Below are 15520 nucleotides of genomic sequence, written 5' to 3'. Positions count from 1 at the left end.
TAGAATGATGCTTGTAGCACGTTCTGAGTTTGGGGATTTTTCTCTGAGAGTTAAGTCCATACTTAATATTCACCCTGCAGTGCAATTCCAGCTTCTTTTCATTTTTCCCAATTGAGAGGATGATTTCCAAAAGTAGAAAGTGCCTTAAAAGAGCAAGGCAATTTTTGTCAGGTCTTTCAGTCAAGCATGAGATCTGTACTTAGTGTGGTTACAAACTGTGCCCAATAATGGCTCCAACAAGTCCAAGTGATCTTGCCAAAGAGAAGAATGACTTATAAAAATGGATGGTGTTTTCATTTTGCAAGTTTACTGAGCGCAGTAGATAGACAGACTCTGAATTTGTGACAGTGTCCTTCCAGTTTTTGCTGTAGTCGTTCAGTGTCTTAAAAGATCCAGCTTACAGTGACCTTGACTTGTTAAAACTTAAATTCAGTGGTTGGCCTTCTGTCAACTGACTTCTGAAAGAGTTTGTCTTGTACAACTGGTTATCACTCCTCATCTATTCCACGTAGGTGGGGCACAGCTTGCCAATCAGTTGGGAAGCGTGGCTCACGTTGATGTATTCTCGTGGAATGGTATAGAGAGATCTGTACTTGAAGCATGTTGTAAGACCTCATATATCAACGTGAATTCCATGGCTCACTTTTCCCTATTTTGGGAATTCAAACTGAAGATGCTAAGGGAGAGTCGCGGCTGCTCCGCCCTTCAGAGAAGTCAAAGAACAAATGTACAGTCATAATGAGATACTGCTGTACAATAGAATCCTTCTGACAATATGTTGATAACCTTTGCTTGAGTGAATATAATATCTCAAAATTTACCGCTTCAAAAGGTGAGTAATTGTTCTTCCTGTGTAGTCCCAATATTTTTCTAGCCTGCTCCAGGCAACACAGATCTATTTTTGTTTTTTTCTTTTTTTTCTTTTCTCACAGGTTTCCAGCCTCCAACTTCCTGAGTTTGGGTGGTGTTGAGATGCATAGCTGTATTTACAAACAAGTGCAGTGATTTCTTTATTAGATCATTTCCTTATAAAGAAAAAAATAAGCACTGAAGACCATCCATTCTGGGGACATAGGCAGGTTTTAAATGGGAATTCTGCCTTAGCATAAAGCAAGAGGTAGCAGCCCCTGTTTGGGAGAGTAGGTGTTGGAGTTGATGGGGTAGGACTGAAAGCTGAAAACTTGTGGACACCTGGACCATGTCAGAAGAACTGAATCCTGGTGTCGTGGTGTTGACTTTTCATCAGCAGTTCATAATGTGTTTGGATAGTGGGGTACATCCTAGGGACCACCAGTGTTGCAAGGCTTTGTAGCACAGTTCCTGTGTAGATTTCTTGCAGTATCTTGCCCAGTGAGCTTCTTGTCTGTACACCTTAACCTTTTCTGAGACATCATGCCAGTGTTGTCTTTCCTTTTGTCTTAAACAGCTTGTCCATCCCATTTGGGGAGATTGGGGCTCTTAAATTTGTCATTCCTGCCTCTCCCTGCAGCTACTCTCCCCTTGCCTCCCAAATATGTATTGTCCTCTGCTGATTCCTGTTATTTGTAACTCTGTGCTCAGGTTCCCATCCTTGCAACAAAAATTGGCATCAACGTTAAGGTGTGGCTTGTCATCTATCATGGTTTTGCTCAAAGAGTATTTTTTTTTTTATAGTGGAGGGGGAGAGGCCAAATTGGTATCAGAGTGGAAACTGACCACTTTGGGACTGATGGTGCTAATGAACCCAATTCCCTGGTGCACATGGTCTGGCCGGGGGAGGGGTACCAGCTCTCCTAAACTGCTTGGCTCAGAGAGAGTGTGAAAAGGGGCAGGATTGCCCCACCAGTTTTAGGAATTAGTCAAAATTATGTTATTTGTGAGATGTGTGTCCCTGATGCTAACCTTCCTTTCTTTCTTTCCTTCTTTTTTTCTTTCTTTCTCTTTTTCTATTTTCCCCTTTCTGTTCCCTGTATCTTGCAGTTCACTCTCATTCCTTGTCAAGTTAGAACAGTTGGATCTTGGTGGCAATGACCTGGAAGTACTGGTAGGTGAGGGATGGTGGGGAGGGAATATGGGTGGTTGGTAGGGGTAGCACCTGTACCTTTGTGGAAGTGTGTTTTTTTTTTTTTTTTTTTTTGTCTGAAATGCAAAGAAATAGACCCTCGGGTTGTTTGGGAAGATTCTGATCTGCCCAGGATGGCCTAGTCATTGTTCCCAGTATAATGTTTTCTTTGTGTGTTGGCCCTGTCTCACTTTCTACTATCCTCATACACATCTTGCTCTGCTTTTTCCAAGCCCTTTTGCTCTGAGACGTTCTTTGTTGCTATCTAGCTGCCTAAGGATCTTTCCTTTCCAATGAGGTTCTCTGTCTGGTACTTTCTTTCTCTGCTGTGTTACACTGCCACCAGCTGTTGTTTTTCACTTCTGCTGGGCTGACTTTCTGCCTTTCCCTTCATAATTTAATTTCTCCTCTAGAAAGTACAGGACCACTCCATGCTGTTCCTGACAGTTATGTCAGCCCAGCATATGGTGTGTACCCTGTGGATCGGGGTGCCTCCATGGAGGGCTCTAAGCCTAAGCATGCTGAGAGCCAGTGCATAATCTTGAATTACAGCTCATCTTGACATTGGGGGAAATCCAGTGATGTTCTTTAACTTTGCAGTTGTGGATCAAGCTGTTACTGAATCCTGTTCTTAATGTTCTGAAATGCTTTTTGGCAGAAAGCCAACTAAAATGGGAGACAAAAGAGATTTTGCAGCTTCCTGTGCACAAAGCTGCAGCCTGCTTGTGAAAACAGTTGGCTGACACTTGAACTGCACTTGAATGGTGCTTTAACTCCTAAATCAAACGCTCATCAGTGTGTGTTGTGTTTACAGGTAACAAAAGGAGCAATGCTATGAACACGTCTACCATTGCTGATAGCGCTGCTATATCATGTTGGGATTGCCAGTGTTAACCAAAAGCTTTTACTCATGTCTGGGAGGAGGGGGAGAAAGACACATTTCTACTGTGGGGCCAGCATTTCCAAAACCCTGTTTGGTTCTTGTCTTGCTTGCTACTGGACAGTCCTTGCTGTTGTCTTCCATGTTTTCTGTTGGGAGCTTCTGCAGCCAGTATGCTAGCCCAGACACTTCCAAACATTTGCGGCAGCGTTGTGGCACACCAACACACTAGTTTCATAAACTGTTTGATGAATGGTTTTAGGAGGTGTGAAAGCAGTAACAGTATCAAGTTTTGTGGACTTTCAGTGTGATTTGGAATATCCTAGAGCAGTTTCTCCCCTGGAAAGGACTGACACTGCTACTGTCCTGCTCTGTTACAGCCAGATACTCTGGGAGCGCTACCAAACTTGCGTGAGCTTTGGTTAGACCGGAACCAACTCTCAGCCCTGCCTCCAGTGAGTACTTGTTCAGTCCTTTGCTTCACTGCTTTGTTCCCTCCCTGTACTGCTCCCTTGAACCACAGTGTCTCCTTTCTGATCCTAGGAGCTGGGTAATCTCCGCCGTTTGGTCTGTCTGGATGTGTCAGAGAACAAACTAGAGCAGTTGCCCAATGAGGTCAGCGGGCTAGTAGCACTGACAGACTTGCTTCTGTCACAGAACCTGCTGGAATGCATTCCAGATGGGATTGGTGAGTACTGTGTGATGGGGAGCAGAGCAGGACTTGAACTGCCCCAGAAGTGCTTCTCTGGGGAGGCTTCAGGCAAGACAGTATGTAACGAAGTATTAAGGCTTGATGGACGTAGTTTCTGTAGGTGAGTGCAGAAGCAGCAGATGATGCTGGTGAGCAGAACTCTACAGGACACGTTCAGGTTCTTGATCTGTATAGATGAAAGCTGTGAACAAGCATGGTTGGGAAGAAGGGTAGTGCCTGTATTGTTAGGTTAGGTAATCCCTGATGGGAGGCATTTCAGGCAGGCAAACATGGGACAGCATCGTTATCTCTGTGGCTTAGTTCACACCTAGCTTGTTGCCCTGGCCAGGTCAGCTGAAGCAGCTCTCCATCCTCAAGGTGGACCAGAATCGGCTGACGGAGGTGACAGAGTCAATTGGGGACTGTGAAAATCTGTCGGAACTCATCTTGACAGAGAACATGTTGACAGTAAGTACACCAGCAGTCAATCCTCTCCTGTGCTGTTCAGTAGCTACATGCCAGGGATCTTATCCTATCTTCTCACCTCTGAGGCAGGTTCTTTAGTGTGTTTCAGCTGCTGTCCTCTTAGCTTCTTTGCAGCAGAGGTTCACCTAGCTCAGAGACCCTTGAAGACCCTGGTGGAAGCTGCTTTCTTGGTATTTTTTTCGCAGAAAAATTCTCAAGGATAACCAGGATGGATCAATGCAGAAACGCATCCAGTCTCATGGGAGAAGGACTACAAGAAAAGCTATACTTGGCAAGGGGCCATGGTGTAGTGTAGCTTAAAATCTCCCTTATCCAAACTGCTCACAATTTATTAATACACCAATATTGGAAATGGACAGCTGACCAGGAGAAATATCTTGACTAGTGGTGTGTGCTGTGCTGAGATAAATAGTTGACATGTAACAGCCTGTGAACCTGCAGGAAAACCTATCCTGAGGTTGTGGAAACTATACTGAAATCTCATCTCTGGACAGAAGGCAGCTTCTTTTTTTTCCCATCCAATAGAGGATTTTATGCCCATTCTGCTGTCTTATCTTTAGCAGCTACTGAATCATGTCCTTCCTAGGCCTTACCAAAGTCCCTTGGGAAGCTGACCAAGCTGACGAACCTGAATGTGGATCGGAACCGACTAACATCCCTTCCAGCTGAGATCGGAGGCTGTGCCAATCTGAACGTGCTGTCCTTGCGAGACAATCGCCTGTCCCTCCTGCCAGCAGAGCTTGCCAACACCACCGAGCTTCATGTCCTTGATGTGGCTGGGAATAGGTGAGCAGCAAGAGGGGTAAACAGGCTTGTAGGTGTATTCCTAAGGAGGCTGCTGGAAAAAGCACTATGGGCTGGGCCATGGTGTGTTTTGGGAGACTCTGGATCTGTGCTGATCATGGGATCAGCAGTTTAGAGAGGTTGCTTAAAGCTCTGGAAAGAGGCAGTGTCTCTCAAGCCTTTTGCCTGCAAAGCATAGGGTAGAATTGATACAGATGCATGGGGACATTTTTCCATGTGTGAAACAAAGATCAAGGGAAATCCCTGGTCCACTGTATTCATGCTTCCAAATTTTGTAGTTGTATGTCATCAATCCTCAGGTAATTGGTGACCAAGCCTTATGCTTTTCCCAGTTCCCAGTGGTTTGAACCACTCAGCAATCAATTGTTTGTAGCCTGCTACAGGTCTGCAGTTCATGCAGCGATGGAGATGTTTTGTTTTGTTTTTTTTTTTTTTTCCTGATTTGCATGTGATTCCATGGGTGTTTGCATACTCTGACTGTGGGAAGATGAAATTTCTGCATGTGACATGGCACCTGGTAGAAGTGTGATTTGGGGCTTTGCTATTTACAAAATAGTCTGCAGGTAGACTAGTTCAAAAACTTCCATTTAAAACGAACAGGAAAAAATAACCGCAGTGTGCAAACATTTGTGATCTGGTCTGAAAGCTTCTGCAGGTTTTAGCTGCAGTTCTGTTAGCTGAGGCTGGTATTTTTGTAGCCATTGGAAGCTGACCAGAGCTTCTGTTTGGAACATCATCTGTACAGTAATGCATTAAAGTGGCATCTTTTTGTTTTTCAACCCCCTCTTCAGAGTTCACCATTTTCTACATGGGAAATGGTAGGAGTTGTCACCTGCTAAAAACTGATTCAGGTTCCTTGTGGTTTGTGGAGATCAGTCCCTGGCTGTGGCAGAGCAGCATGCAGCTTGAGACAGCTGCTTCTGTGTGTACAGAAGTGAGGGATTCCCATAGTGGCTAGACCCTGTCCTTCTCTAATGCAGATGAGGCAGTCTGGAGCCGAGTGGAATTGCCTTCATTACTAAATAAGTTTCACCAACAGTTCTTCTTTTCTCTTGCAGACTACAAAACTTGCCGTTTGCTTTGACGAATCTTAACCTGAAAGCCCTGTGGCTGGCAGAAAATCAGTCCCAGCCCATGCTGAAATTCCAAACAGAGGATGATGAAAAGACAGGAGAAAAAGTTCTCACTTGTTACCTGCTTCCCCAGCAGCCTTCTCCTAGCCTAGGTAAGAGACTACATTATAAATGCTGTCCGCAGTACTGTGTACTGCAGAGAGGGATGTAGGGAAGCGAACGTGAACCTTATCTGCTTGGCTGGACTGTTCTTGGTTACTGTGGTAGCTGTAGTGCACCTAAGCTCCTGACTGACTGCTGTTGATTTCCAAGGCAGATTGTTAAAACTGACAAATTGCTTCTCTACCATGTGGTGAAAAAGCTGCAGCCTAGTCTTCAAATCTTCTGTTTATATTTACTGACTGAGGAGTTTGTAGTCTGTAAGGTTTGCTTCCTGTCATGTTGATGTTTTTGTGTTAGTACTTCTGATTTGTGCCTTATTCCTACCTTTTTTTGTTAGTTCTTGGGTAAGATACGCTAGAGCTGAAACCTTCAGTACCTTTTGTAGAGGCTGCCATGGATCTGGTAGGAGACATACAAGAGGTGACAACATCTGTAGGCTAGATCCTATGTTTTCAAAGCCTCTGCAGCTTGATGCTGTGGGCAGATGAGACAAAAGTGCCCTAATGAGTTGAGAACTGTCTTTCATCCAAGACCACCTCTCTGAATGTTCAGAAAGTAGCTCCCAGTCTGTTATTTTTCTTCCCAGAGAATCTTCTGCAGAACAGTGTGGATGAGAGCTGGACAGACACCAATTTAAACAGAGTCAGTGTGATTCAGTTTTTGGATGAACCCAAAGTGGATGATGAGGAGGAGTCTGGAGCTGAGAGACGGGTAAGGAGTTTTCTGGTGGCTTGCTATCTTCCTGTGGAAGCATGGGCACAATCCACAGTTTTTTACGTAGGACAAGGAGCAATTATGGTGTTCCCATCTCACAGCTCCTATGGTATTGCTGTAGGTTTGTACTAAATTTTTGCAGTAATGAGGGCATTATGTGTCCTGAAAAGAAAAAAAGGTATATAAGAGATTTATTTCCTTGAGAGCATTTATGCAGGCGTACAGTTTGGTGGCTGTCCCATGGGAGCTGAGTAATGACTACTAACCTGCCTGCAGATCAATCCGGTAGTCTAGAGATCTGAGCAGTCACAGCAGCGTCAGGACTGGATTTTAGTTGGTGCCCTTCTCAGGGAAAAGCTGTACACCCAGAATTGTGCTAGGCAATCTTCTAGCCTGAAGCCAGAGGTAAGCCTGTGCTGTTGTCTGTAGTGCTACTACAGTAGCTAAACATTATAATTGTAGACAGGCAGCTTCAAAAAATATAGCAGATCATTTTGCTTTAATTGCAGATGCAAAGGGGAGGATAGAAGTTTCACTTTTCAGCAGGTATTCTATTGGTTTAAATCTCCTGCTGAACTTATTCCTTTTTATCTTGTGGAGAGGCATTATCTAGAGATCTGAATCCTTCTAATGAAATGTAAACAATGTATCTCTCCTTCCAGCATGGAGATAATTATCCTGCTGGTGTTTGGAGGTTTACTGGTTAGGGTTTGGGTGTTTTTATTTTTTTCTTCTTTCCTTTAACACTCTTATTAATTTTATGATACTGTTTTTCTTGAATTTTAGCTTGGATGGACCTAGCTAAGCATCACGAGTTCTGCTGACACACAAGCTTGTCAGGCATACTAAGAAGCACCAAGCAGACTAAGACGAAAATCTACCTGTGTGTTGACTGATTGGCATTTACCTACCTAGACAAACACGATTAAAAACTTCCCAGCTTTATAATTTCTTCCAGACCCTGTGTCAGATGGAAAGGAGGTTAATGTCTGTGAGATGGATCTGATAAGTGTCATCTTCCATTTCTCTCCTCTTCCCAGCTGCATGCTGTAATAGCAGAGAAGTCTAGATCAGATTCTGTGACATTTAGTTCGTGTCCAGCTGGGGCTCTAGTGGTCTGATCAAACATGTCATTTGAACTGATTCAATCTTGAGGCGTGACACATATTCCTCTGACTGTTAAATCTCATGCTCTGCATGCATGCTTTTTCTTTGGTAGGGTCTACAGCGCAGAGCAACCCCTCATCCCAGTGAGCTGAAGGTTATGAAGAAAGTGATTGAAGTTCGGCGCAATGAGGTACATGCTGCAAAACCTGGCACAGACCTGAATTCACCTAAGTCAGAAGTGAGTGCTGTTCACTAAGAAATGGATAACCATACAGAACGTGTAGCAGATGTGGGGAATGGGAAGGTAGTGTTTGTAAGCTGGGCAGAAAGAACTTAACTTTTGGGAAATGTGGGAATGGACTGAGCATGGATTGTCTGCGTTTCATGAATTAGAACCTACCTTGTGGTATCTGCTGGGGCCACTGAGACAGCACAAAGTGCAGCAAGGATACAGAAATGGCCATAGCGGGGATTGTGTGCCTCACTGCCACTTCTGTCACAAAACAGGGAAAGAAAAAGAAGGCTCTGATATACTGAATAAACATCGATGGGAATAGAGTACTGGGGGATGTTGCCTTGCTGCCCAGGTGTGATATTGACAATAAATGCCCACATAGATGGTGAAACAAGGACAGAGCTAGGAAGGTAATGGGCAACTTGAAAAAGCTGGTTCTTTTGGCAGTGGACCATACCCCACCCTGCACCAATCAGATTATACTGATCCATTTCCTACTTTGGTTTTCGTCTTGATTTTTATATTGTATCATCTTCCCAGGAGAAGAGACTGAGTGCCACATCAAATCGCAGTGAGGACTCCCACCTTTCTAACAGTACCGCCTCTGCTGACTTCAGGGGAGAGGAACAGGGAGAGGAGGGACAAAGGAGCTGGCCAAATGGGCAGCTGTCTGAGATGCAGGAGCCGGAGAAGGTGGTAAAGCCAAAAGCTGAAGAGGAGCATAAAGAAGCAGCTGTCCAAGAGGAGGAAGATGTAGAAGTGGAATACAATGAGGTAGGAATCTAGGAACTGCATCAGGATCATGTTAAAAAGTGGAAGGATTCGAAAGTCTCGGAGAAAATGATAAATGGATTTACAGAGTGTGGTTTGGGCATTGCTGGAGGCAAGTAAAGGCCCTGGAAACTAACTGTAAGTAGAGATTCAGGGAGCCTGAGGGAGCAGGATCCATCAAAGACTAGGAAAGATAGCATGGGAAGGAGGCAGGGACTGTGCAAAAATCAGGGTTGCAGGTCTGAGTGCCCTCAGTCCATGAAGCTGACAGATGAGTATAGGTCAAGGAGTTGATACAGGGGTGGGGGCGAAAACAGGTAAGGGGAAATTTGAGTATGTATTCCTGCATCTTCTTTATCATTAAAGCAAAAATGCTGGCTTTGCCTGTGTTGGTAATAGAGGGACAGCAGATTTATGTGCTGCCTGCAGCTATGGCTGTTATCTGAGGCTCACAGCCTTTCTGGGGCTTTGCCATTGCAGCCTACTGTACACTTTGCTGAGGACACACTAATAAGGAGTGAAGATGAGGATGAAGACGAAGAACGACCATTCCCAGTGGAGAAACAGAGGCTTATCCGCAAGGACACACCCCATTATAAGAAACACTTTAAGATAACTAAGCTGCCCAAGCCAGAGGCAGTGGTGGCACTGCTACAGGGGCTGAACAGTGATGGAGTCCCAAAAGAGGAAGAGGAGCTGGGAAGCCGCAATAATAATGTAGAGCCTGAGGATCAAGAGGAAGCATGGGATGAGGATGATAGAAAAAATGGAGCTTTATCTGCTCAGCCATCGGTGAAGGTAAGGTCTTGAGGGGAGGGGGAAAGGTCAGAGGGGTGCCAGACCACCCTTCTGCTGCTTTGAACTACCAGCCAGGTTGACGCAGTACCAATGAAAATGTTCTCAAGAGGCTCCAGCACTTCAGGAGAAACATGCTGAGGGCAGGAGAACTGAAGTTCTTTCTGGGGCTTATACGATTGTCCAGTCGTATAAGCTGTGCCATGTTGCTTATGTCTGACTTCTCTTGCTATGTCCAAATGCTTGCACGCTCCCCTTATGTGCGATGTTGTGATCTGTGCTACAAGAACAGTTCTTCTGTCCCATCACTGATGAATTTTTTCATTCCTGTCAAAAAATGACCTTCTTGCTTGCTGGTTGTTGCACCTTGTTTGCTACAGGATGAGCCGTGTCCCTGGATGGATCTAATCTCAGGCTATGTTCAGACTGCTTATAGTTGCTTTTCTGCCGCAGTTCAGGTCCTGAAGAGGAGTGGTAGTGAGAGCATCTAGGAGCATGCCATTCTCATTGGTTCTACCCAGTGCCTGCCCCAGCACAGGTGCAGTCTGATGAAGTGTGTACAGGGACTTGAGGGAGCCTGTGCTATGGAGTTCTGCCATTGCCATGGGGCCACAACGAGCCTTTCTGGTCATGGTTGGGGCTGATGAGTTAGGTGAATCACCATGTTTCATCAGGGACATCCAGATTCTTGCTTGAGGAAGATGCTCACAATATCACAATAGAATAGGAATATACGTATGAGGGACATTGCCTGATGTCAGACCAGTTCTTACTAAAATTGGTGATGAAATTGATGGTTTTGTGAGGTGTACTTACCAGGCAGGGATTAGGATGCAGCTGAATCTACATTATATAGAGTATGACACCAGCAAATCTTATGGGAGAGATGTAGGTCTCTGAACTGGTGTAATATGCTGGAGTAAAACCTATTCTTGCTGTTACTGCACACGCTCCAGACTACTGGGATCTTTTCAACCCCATGCTGGAGTTCAGATTGCACAGGGAGAGTTCTTGCACTCAAGTTTCCTTTGGAGCCTTTCCTTCAGTGGATGCTTGCCTTGATGTATCTGAGCTGATAGTTGATCCCTAGGGATAAGACATGCAGTTTCCTTACCATTTGCAAAGTTCTTCAGAGTGAAAATGCATTGTTGCTGCTGCTTGTAAGAGTGTGTGAAGCCCTCCTAAGTCCCCTGTATCTAAGACCTGCCGTACATGTGAAATGCCCTGACCCAAAAGGCTCATTTATTTTAGTCTGGGACTCAAAGCCAAGGACATGCTGACCCATTGGCAAAACCCATGAAGACTACATAGGTGTTGAGACCATGGGTTTGGTATTGCTGTTAAAGTTGTCCTTATTAGAGGCTAAACCTTCAGCCTGGAAATCACAATTCTCCTTTTCTTGGGGCTGGGTTGAATGCTTGCTCCATGAAGGCAGGTTTATTAGCTTGCCTCCTGGTCTGTCTTCCAGAAGTAGGAATGTGGGGAACAACATCCCCACAGAGTTTCAAGTGAGGAATGTGGTATACATGCATTAAGTAAGAAGGTAGGACAAGGTGTGCAGGAGGCTAAGTCCTTAAATTGGAGTTGCTTGTTTTTTTTTTTTTTTTTTTTTTCTTCCAAAGACATTTGGTTTTCAATAGAAATTCTAAGATTTCCTGTATTTGGGAGCAGGATGACTGAGCATCTGACACTTCCACCGGACGCATTTCCCTTCACAGGAGGGAGCAGTGAAGTTTGATTTGGGATAGCTTCATTCCTGTGCGGCAGCTGGGTGGCACCAGAGGGCCCTTTGCAGTTCTCTTTGTGTTATTAATCCTTCCTCCTTCCCTGAAAGACTCGGTACAGAGTGGGTAAAACCAGCTAATGGTGTTTAGCTTGTGAGCTTGATGGTCACAGCCTCAGTGTGTCAACACGGACAAAATATGGCCTTTAAGATGCGGTTTCCAGTTAGCTAGGCCAAAGAATGCTGACACTCTGCATGTTGTGAGCCATGGTCGCAGCCCTGTCGCAGGTACTTGCTGGTAGGTGGTAATCAGCAGTGGTATGAGTGGGGTCTGCTCTGGTGCTGTGTGGCCAGACCTATCAGAGTGGTGTGCGTTTGTGTGTTGGGTGGTGGTGGTAGTGGTGGTGGGTTTGGTTTATGCTCCACTAATCCGCATGCCTCTTTGCTGGTTCCTGTCCTAACAGGGGGTGTCGTTTGATCAAGCCAATAATCTGCTGATTGAACCTGCTCGCATTGAGGAGGAAGAGGTCTGTACCACTCCTACTGTTCTCTCTCTGCCAAAAATCATTCAATCTGCTTGATTTGCTTCCCAGGCTCACCCATTGTTGTAGGGGAAACTCTGATCTATCTGGGTCAAGTGGCTTCTGGACCTGACTGATTGTAAAAACACAATGATTGTTTCCTCCCCTGCTTTCACCTCCTTTCCCTACTTTCCATACCTGAGGTGAGAATGGCTGCTGCAGATCAGGAATGAGATGGAAGAAATGTGAAAAACCAAAGGGGGCACAGGTGGAAAGTTCCTATTTGCTGTGCACTGAGGAAAAAGAAGGTGGAAGAAAATAAATACATACATTCAGGAGTGGTGGTAACTCAGGAGTAGAAGCCTCAAGAATCTGCTGAATGCTGTGTATGGCTCTTTGGGGTAGGGAGGATAATCAACCTCAGGACACTGCAAATGCATGAGAAAGGTGAACTGGAGCTAATGATTCTTGCATCTCATGCAGCCCCTCATGCAGTCTTCACATGCAGCACTTTGGGATATCAGAAAGGAGCAGGTGGCGCTAGGGGGGCTGTAAGGTCCCAGTCATATGTATGGTGTTCTGCACCAAAGCTTAAGTTTTCAGTAGGCTTGCCTTATCCTTTGTGTTAGTGGGCTTTCTGCAGGTAGTGTTTCCAGAGAACTCTCAGAGGCAGAGTGCTACTGCCCATGGTAAGAGGCAGAAACTGTTGTCAGTACTAACTGTTAGCATGAAAGATACTTTCCTTGGAACAGTACGTTAGTACCCATGTGTTACTTGTGAGTGCTGGCCTATTTGTCTCTGTGAACTTGTGTCTGTGCTCCTTCCTCAGGGGTGAAATGGACGCTTTTCTTTCTTGGTTTTGGAGTAAGACTTTCTGGGAAGGAGCTGGCACATACTTCCATCGAAATGTGATCTGGCTTATACATCGTGTGTTGGTGTGCCCTGAAGGTCTTTCAATCTCCTTATCTGTAGATCTTTTAAAAATACATTCACGCTTCTTGCATTTCTTTTTGTATAACTCTTCTGTCATCAGTAAAGAGACAAAAAACTCACTACAAGTGCTTCCTGGTCCCTCGGTTAGCAACACACTGCTCTTGGTCCTCCTTTCTAGCTGCTAGACCTCAAATTGCATATGCCGAATCTTCTTGCTCCTCAAGGCGCAGTAGCCCAAGAAGCTTCAGCCTTGTGTTGGACACAGTCTGCCTGCCTCCTCCTTTTGTCCTGCCCATGTTCCACCTACATCTGATAAAAGTGCCTAGAACAACTTTGAGTCAGCTGGGGAGGGCAGCTGGTTAGATGCCCCAGGTTGCTCTGATGTCCCTGTAGTATCGTTTCCTTCTTTACACAGATCTGTTGCCTCACTGTAAAAGACCAGTGTGGTAGTGCCATGTAGGATGTGAGATGGTATTGCAGCTCCCAAGGACAAACATTCTGGAGATCCACAAGATGGGTGGAGGTGATGGCAAAGTCACCCCAGAGCAGAACAGCTTTGGGAAGCAGTTGATTGTCCTAGAGCTCATGGGGAGCAGTCAGCTCAGTGGATAGTTGCTGACCTCTCCATTCAGCGATAATCTGTCATTTTAGAGGGGTCACGCTGAGCACAAATCAGGACAGCAGCCGGTATGGAAGAGTTAGTCTCCAAAAGCATCAGTGAAAGCAAACTATGGGACTCAAGCTGACAGTTCTGTGAGAGCTGGATTTGTGCACTGTCCTGGTGGGACACCTCCATCATGCTCAGAGGGGTTCCCCTTGCCATCTTTTCCTAGAACATCGACTGTGAGAAGCATGTACCTCTCAATGAGTAGGGCAACAGGAGAAATATTTAGGGCCTGAAAGACTACATAATGTCTGAGTAGAGAATCAGCTTGGGAGGTGACTGATACCAGAAATACAATCTACCTGCTGTTTCCAGGGATGAATTCATATACTTGAGAAGAATCTGTTATAGCTAAACCAATGGGCTGTTTCCCTGAGCAAGGCCATTGCAGAGTGGAATCCCTCATGTCTCTTGTTCAGCACAGAATAAGTTCATAATGTTGCTGTCACATTCCATGTATAATTTTATGCAGCTCTTAGAGAGATGAAACTAGTGATGTTGTCTCAGGATTATGGTTAAGACTTAATGAACACAAAGACTGGCCTCCCCAGAGTAGAGCTGGAGACATTTGCATGACTTCAGTCAGCACTGTAATGCAGTAGGGAGCCTAGCGCTGTGCATGCAGCTGGTACTTCCAGAGTTCCTTTGCCTGTTAGGGTAAGTGGTACTCTACTGCAGGGGAAGAAATAACTTCGTAAAAGCATTGGACTTATTGATATCTAGATTCTAGTTCCCAATGTTTTGTCATAGCCTCCATCTGTACTATAGAAAACGGCTGTATCTGGGTTGTAAAGGAGGCTTCTGGAAGAGAAAAATAGTATATCATGCTCCTATTTGAAGGCATGAGTTTGCACTTTAAATCTGCTTAGTTTCAGAGAATTTTCGAAGAAATAGTCCAGAAAGAACTGCTGTGCAAATTGAAGATGAGAACAATGCAAAGGAGGTCCCAAGTTCTGCTTAAGTGAGCAATGCTGCTTTGTCTGCAGTAATGGCTGGTGTCATCCTGTGTTTGCCCAGTGTTAACTTGTCCTTTACAGAGCACCCGAAAATATGAGTCATGAAGTGCCCTGCTTGTGCTGATTGAAGAGCTTTATACATTCTTGCTTCTTCTGACATGACATTCTCACAGCTGTACAAGATTGTAGAGAGGATATTTTGGTAATTTCCATCCCTATGAAAAAGCTAGGCTGATGGTAGAGGTTGAAGGTTCTTGAGTTCCTTGCTGGACGGTGGAAAAGATCCTGTCAGCTTCCTCTGCCAGGTCTTGTCGCTCTGGAGTCAGAAGCAAGTCACGTCTTCTTGTTAAAGCAGTCTTATCCTGTGGAAATTGCTCAGAAATGTTACCATTTGTGTTTGAATGCAGCCTTCATGCTTGGCACAACAATTGTTGTTTGCCAGAGGCAGACTGTGACAACACAGCGTGGTCCTCAAGCATCCAGTGTTAAGTGGGGTTTAACTTCAAAAAGGTCAGCCCACTTAGTTTATAGCATTGGGATGCCCTGATGCTGCTGCAGCACTGTATTGATGTCTTGGATCCCTGCACCTTGGTGTTTTATTGTTGACTTGGTGAAACTACAGTACTTATCAGGATATTGTCACGCTTTGAATTCTTATGTAGCAAATCTGATTTTCCCACAGTGTGATCTATGTATTTTAAACCCTGAAAAGATTAAGAAACCTCTTTTGTATAATGCAAGAAAAATATGTAATTTGCTCATCTAATTTGAGTAGGACATACTTTGAGGGAGCAGAGTCCCCTCAAAGTTACGAAAAGACACAACACTACTTTCTGTACTTGTTTTTTAAAATGTTTTATCATCCCACTGAGCAAGGAAAATGTGATGTAATCTCTGTTCAAATTTTTTTTGGCTTTTGATTTCTTGCAATACATTTTTTTTAACCTTTTCCTAGTGAGATGAA

General features: G+C 44.8%; 1 protein-coding gene across 35 annotated transcripts in view; it reads left to right on the top strand.

Moving 5' to 3' along the window:
- The window catches only part of SCRIB (scribble planar cell polarity protein), a 114540-nt gene that overhangs the window by 27360 nt on the left and 71660 nt on the right, over positions 1–15520 (top strand). For 33 of the 35 annotated variants that reach the window (XM_068668159.1, XM_068668154.1, XM_068668155.1 and 30 more), the window contains exons 6-16: positions 1960–2023; positions 3302–3376; positions 3465–3609; positions 3962–4080; positions 4685–4884; positions 5961–6127; positions 6724–6848; positions 8071–8196; positions 8734–8967; positions 9445–9762; positions 11947–12009. In XM_068668159.1, the coding sequence (XP_068524260.1) occupies positions 1960–2023; positions 3302–3376; positions 3465–3609; positions 3962–4080; positions 4685–4884; positions 5961–6127; positions 6724–6848; positions 8071–8196; positions 8734–8967; positions 9445–9762; positions 11947–12009 (1636 nt within the window). The remainder of the gene's footprint in view (positions 1–1959; positions 2024–3301; positions 3377–3464; positions 3610–3961; positions 4081–4684; positions 4885–5960; positions 6128–6723; positions 6849–8070; positions 8197–8733; positions 8968–9444; positions 9763–11946; positions 12010–15520) is intronic. The other 2 variants (XM_068668151.1, XM_068668156.1) reach the window with 2 other exon arrangements.

Source organism: Anas acuta (assembly GCF_963932015.1).
Source record: "Anas acuta chromosome 2 unlocalized genomic scaffold, bAnaAcu1.1 SUPER_2_unloc_1, whole genome shotgun sequence".
NCBI lineage: Eukaryota > Metazoa > Chordata > Aves > Anseriformes > Anatidae > Anas > Anas acuta.
Note: the sequence above shows the minus strand (reverse complement) of the source record. Positions and strands in the feature narration are given on the sequence as shown.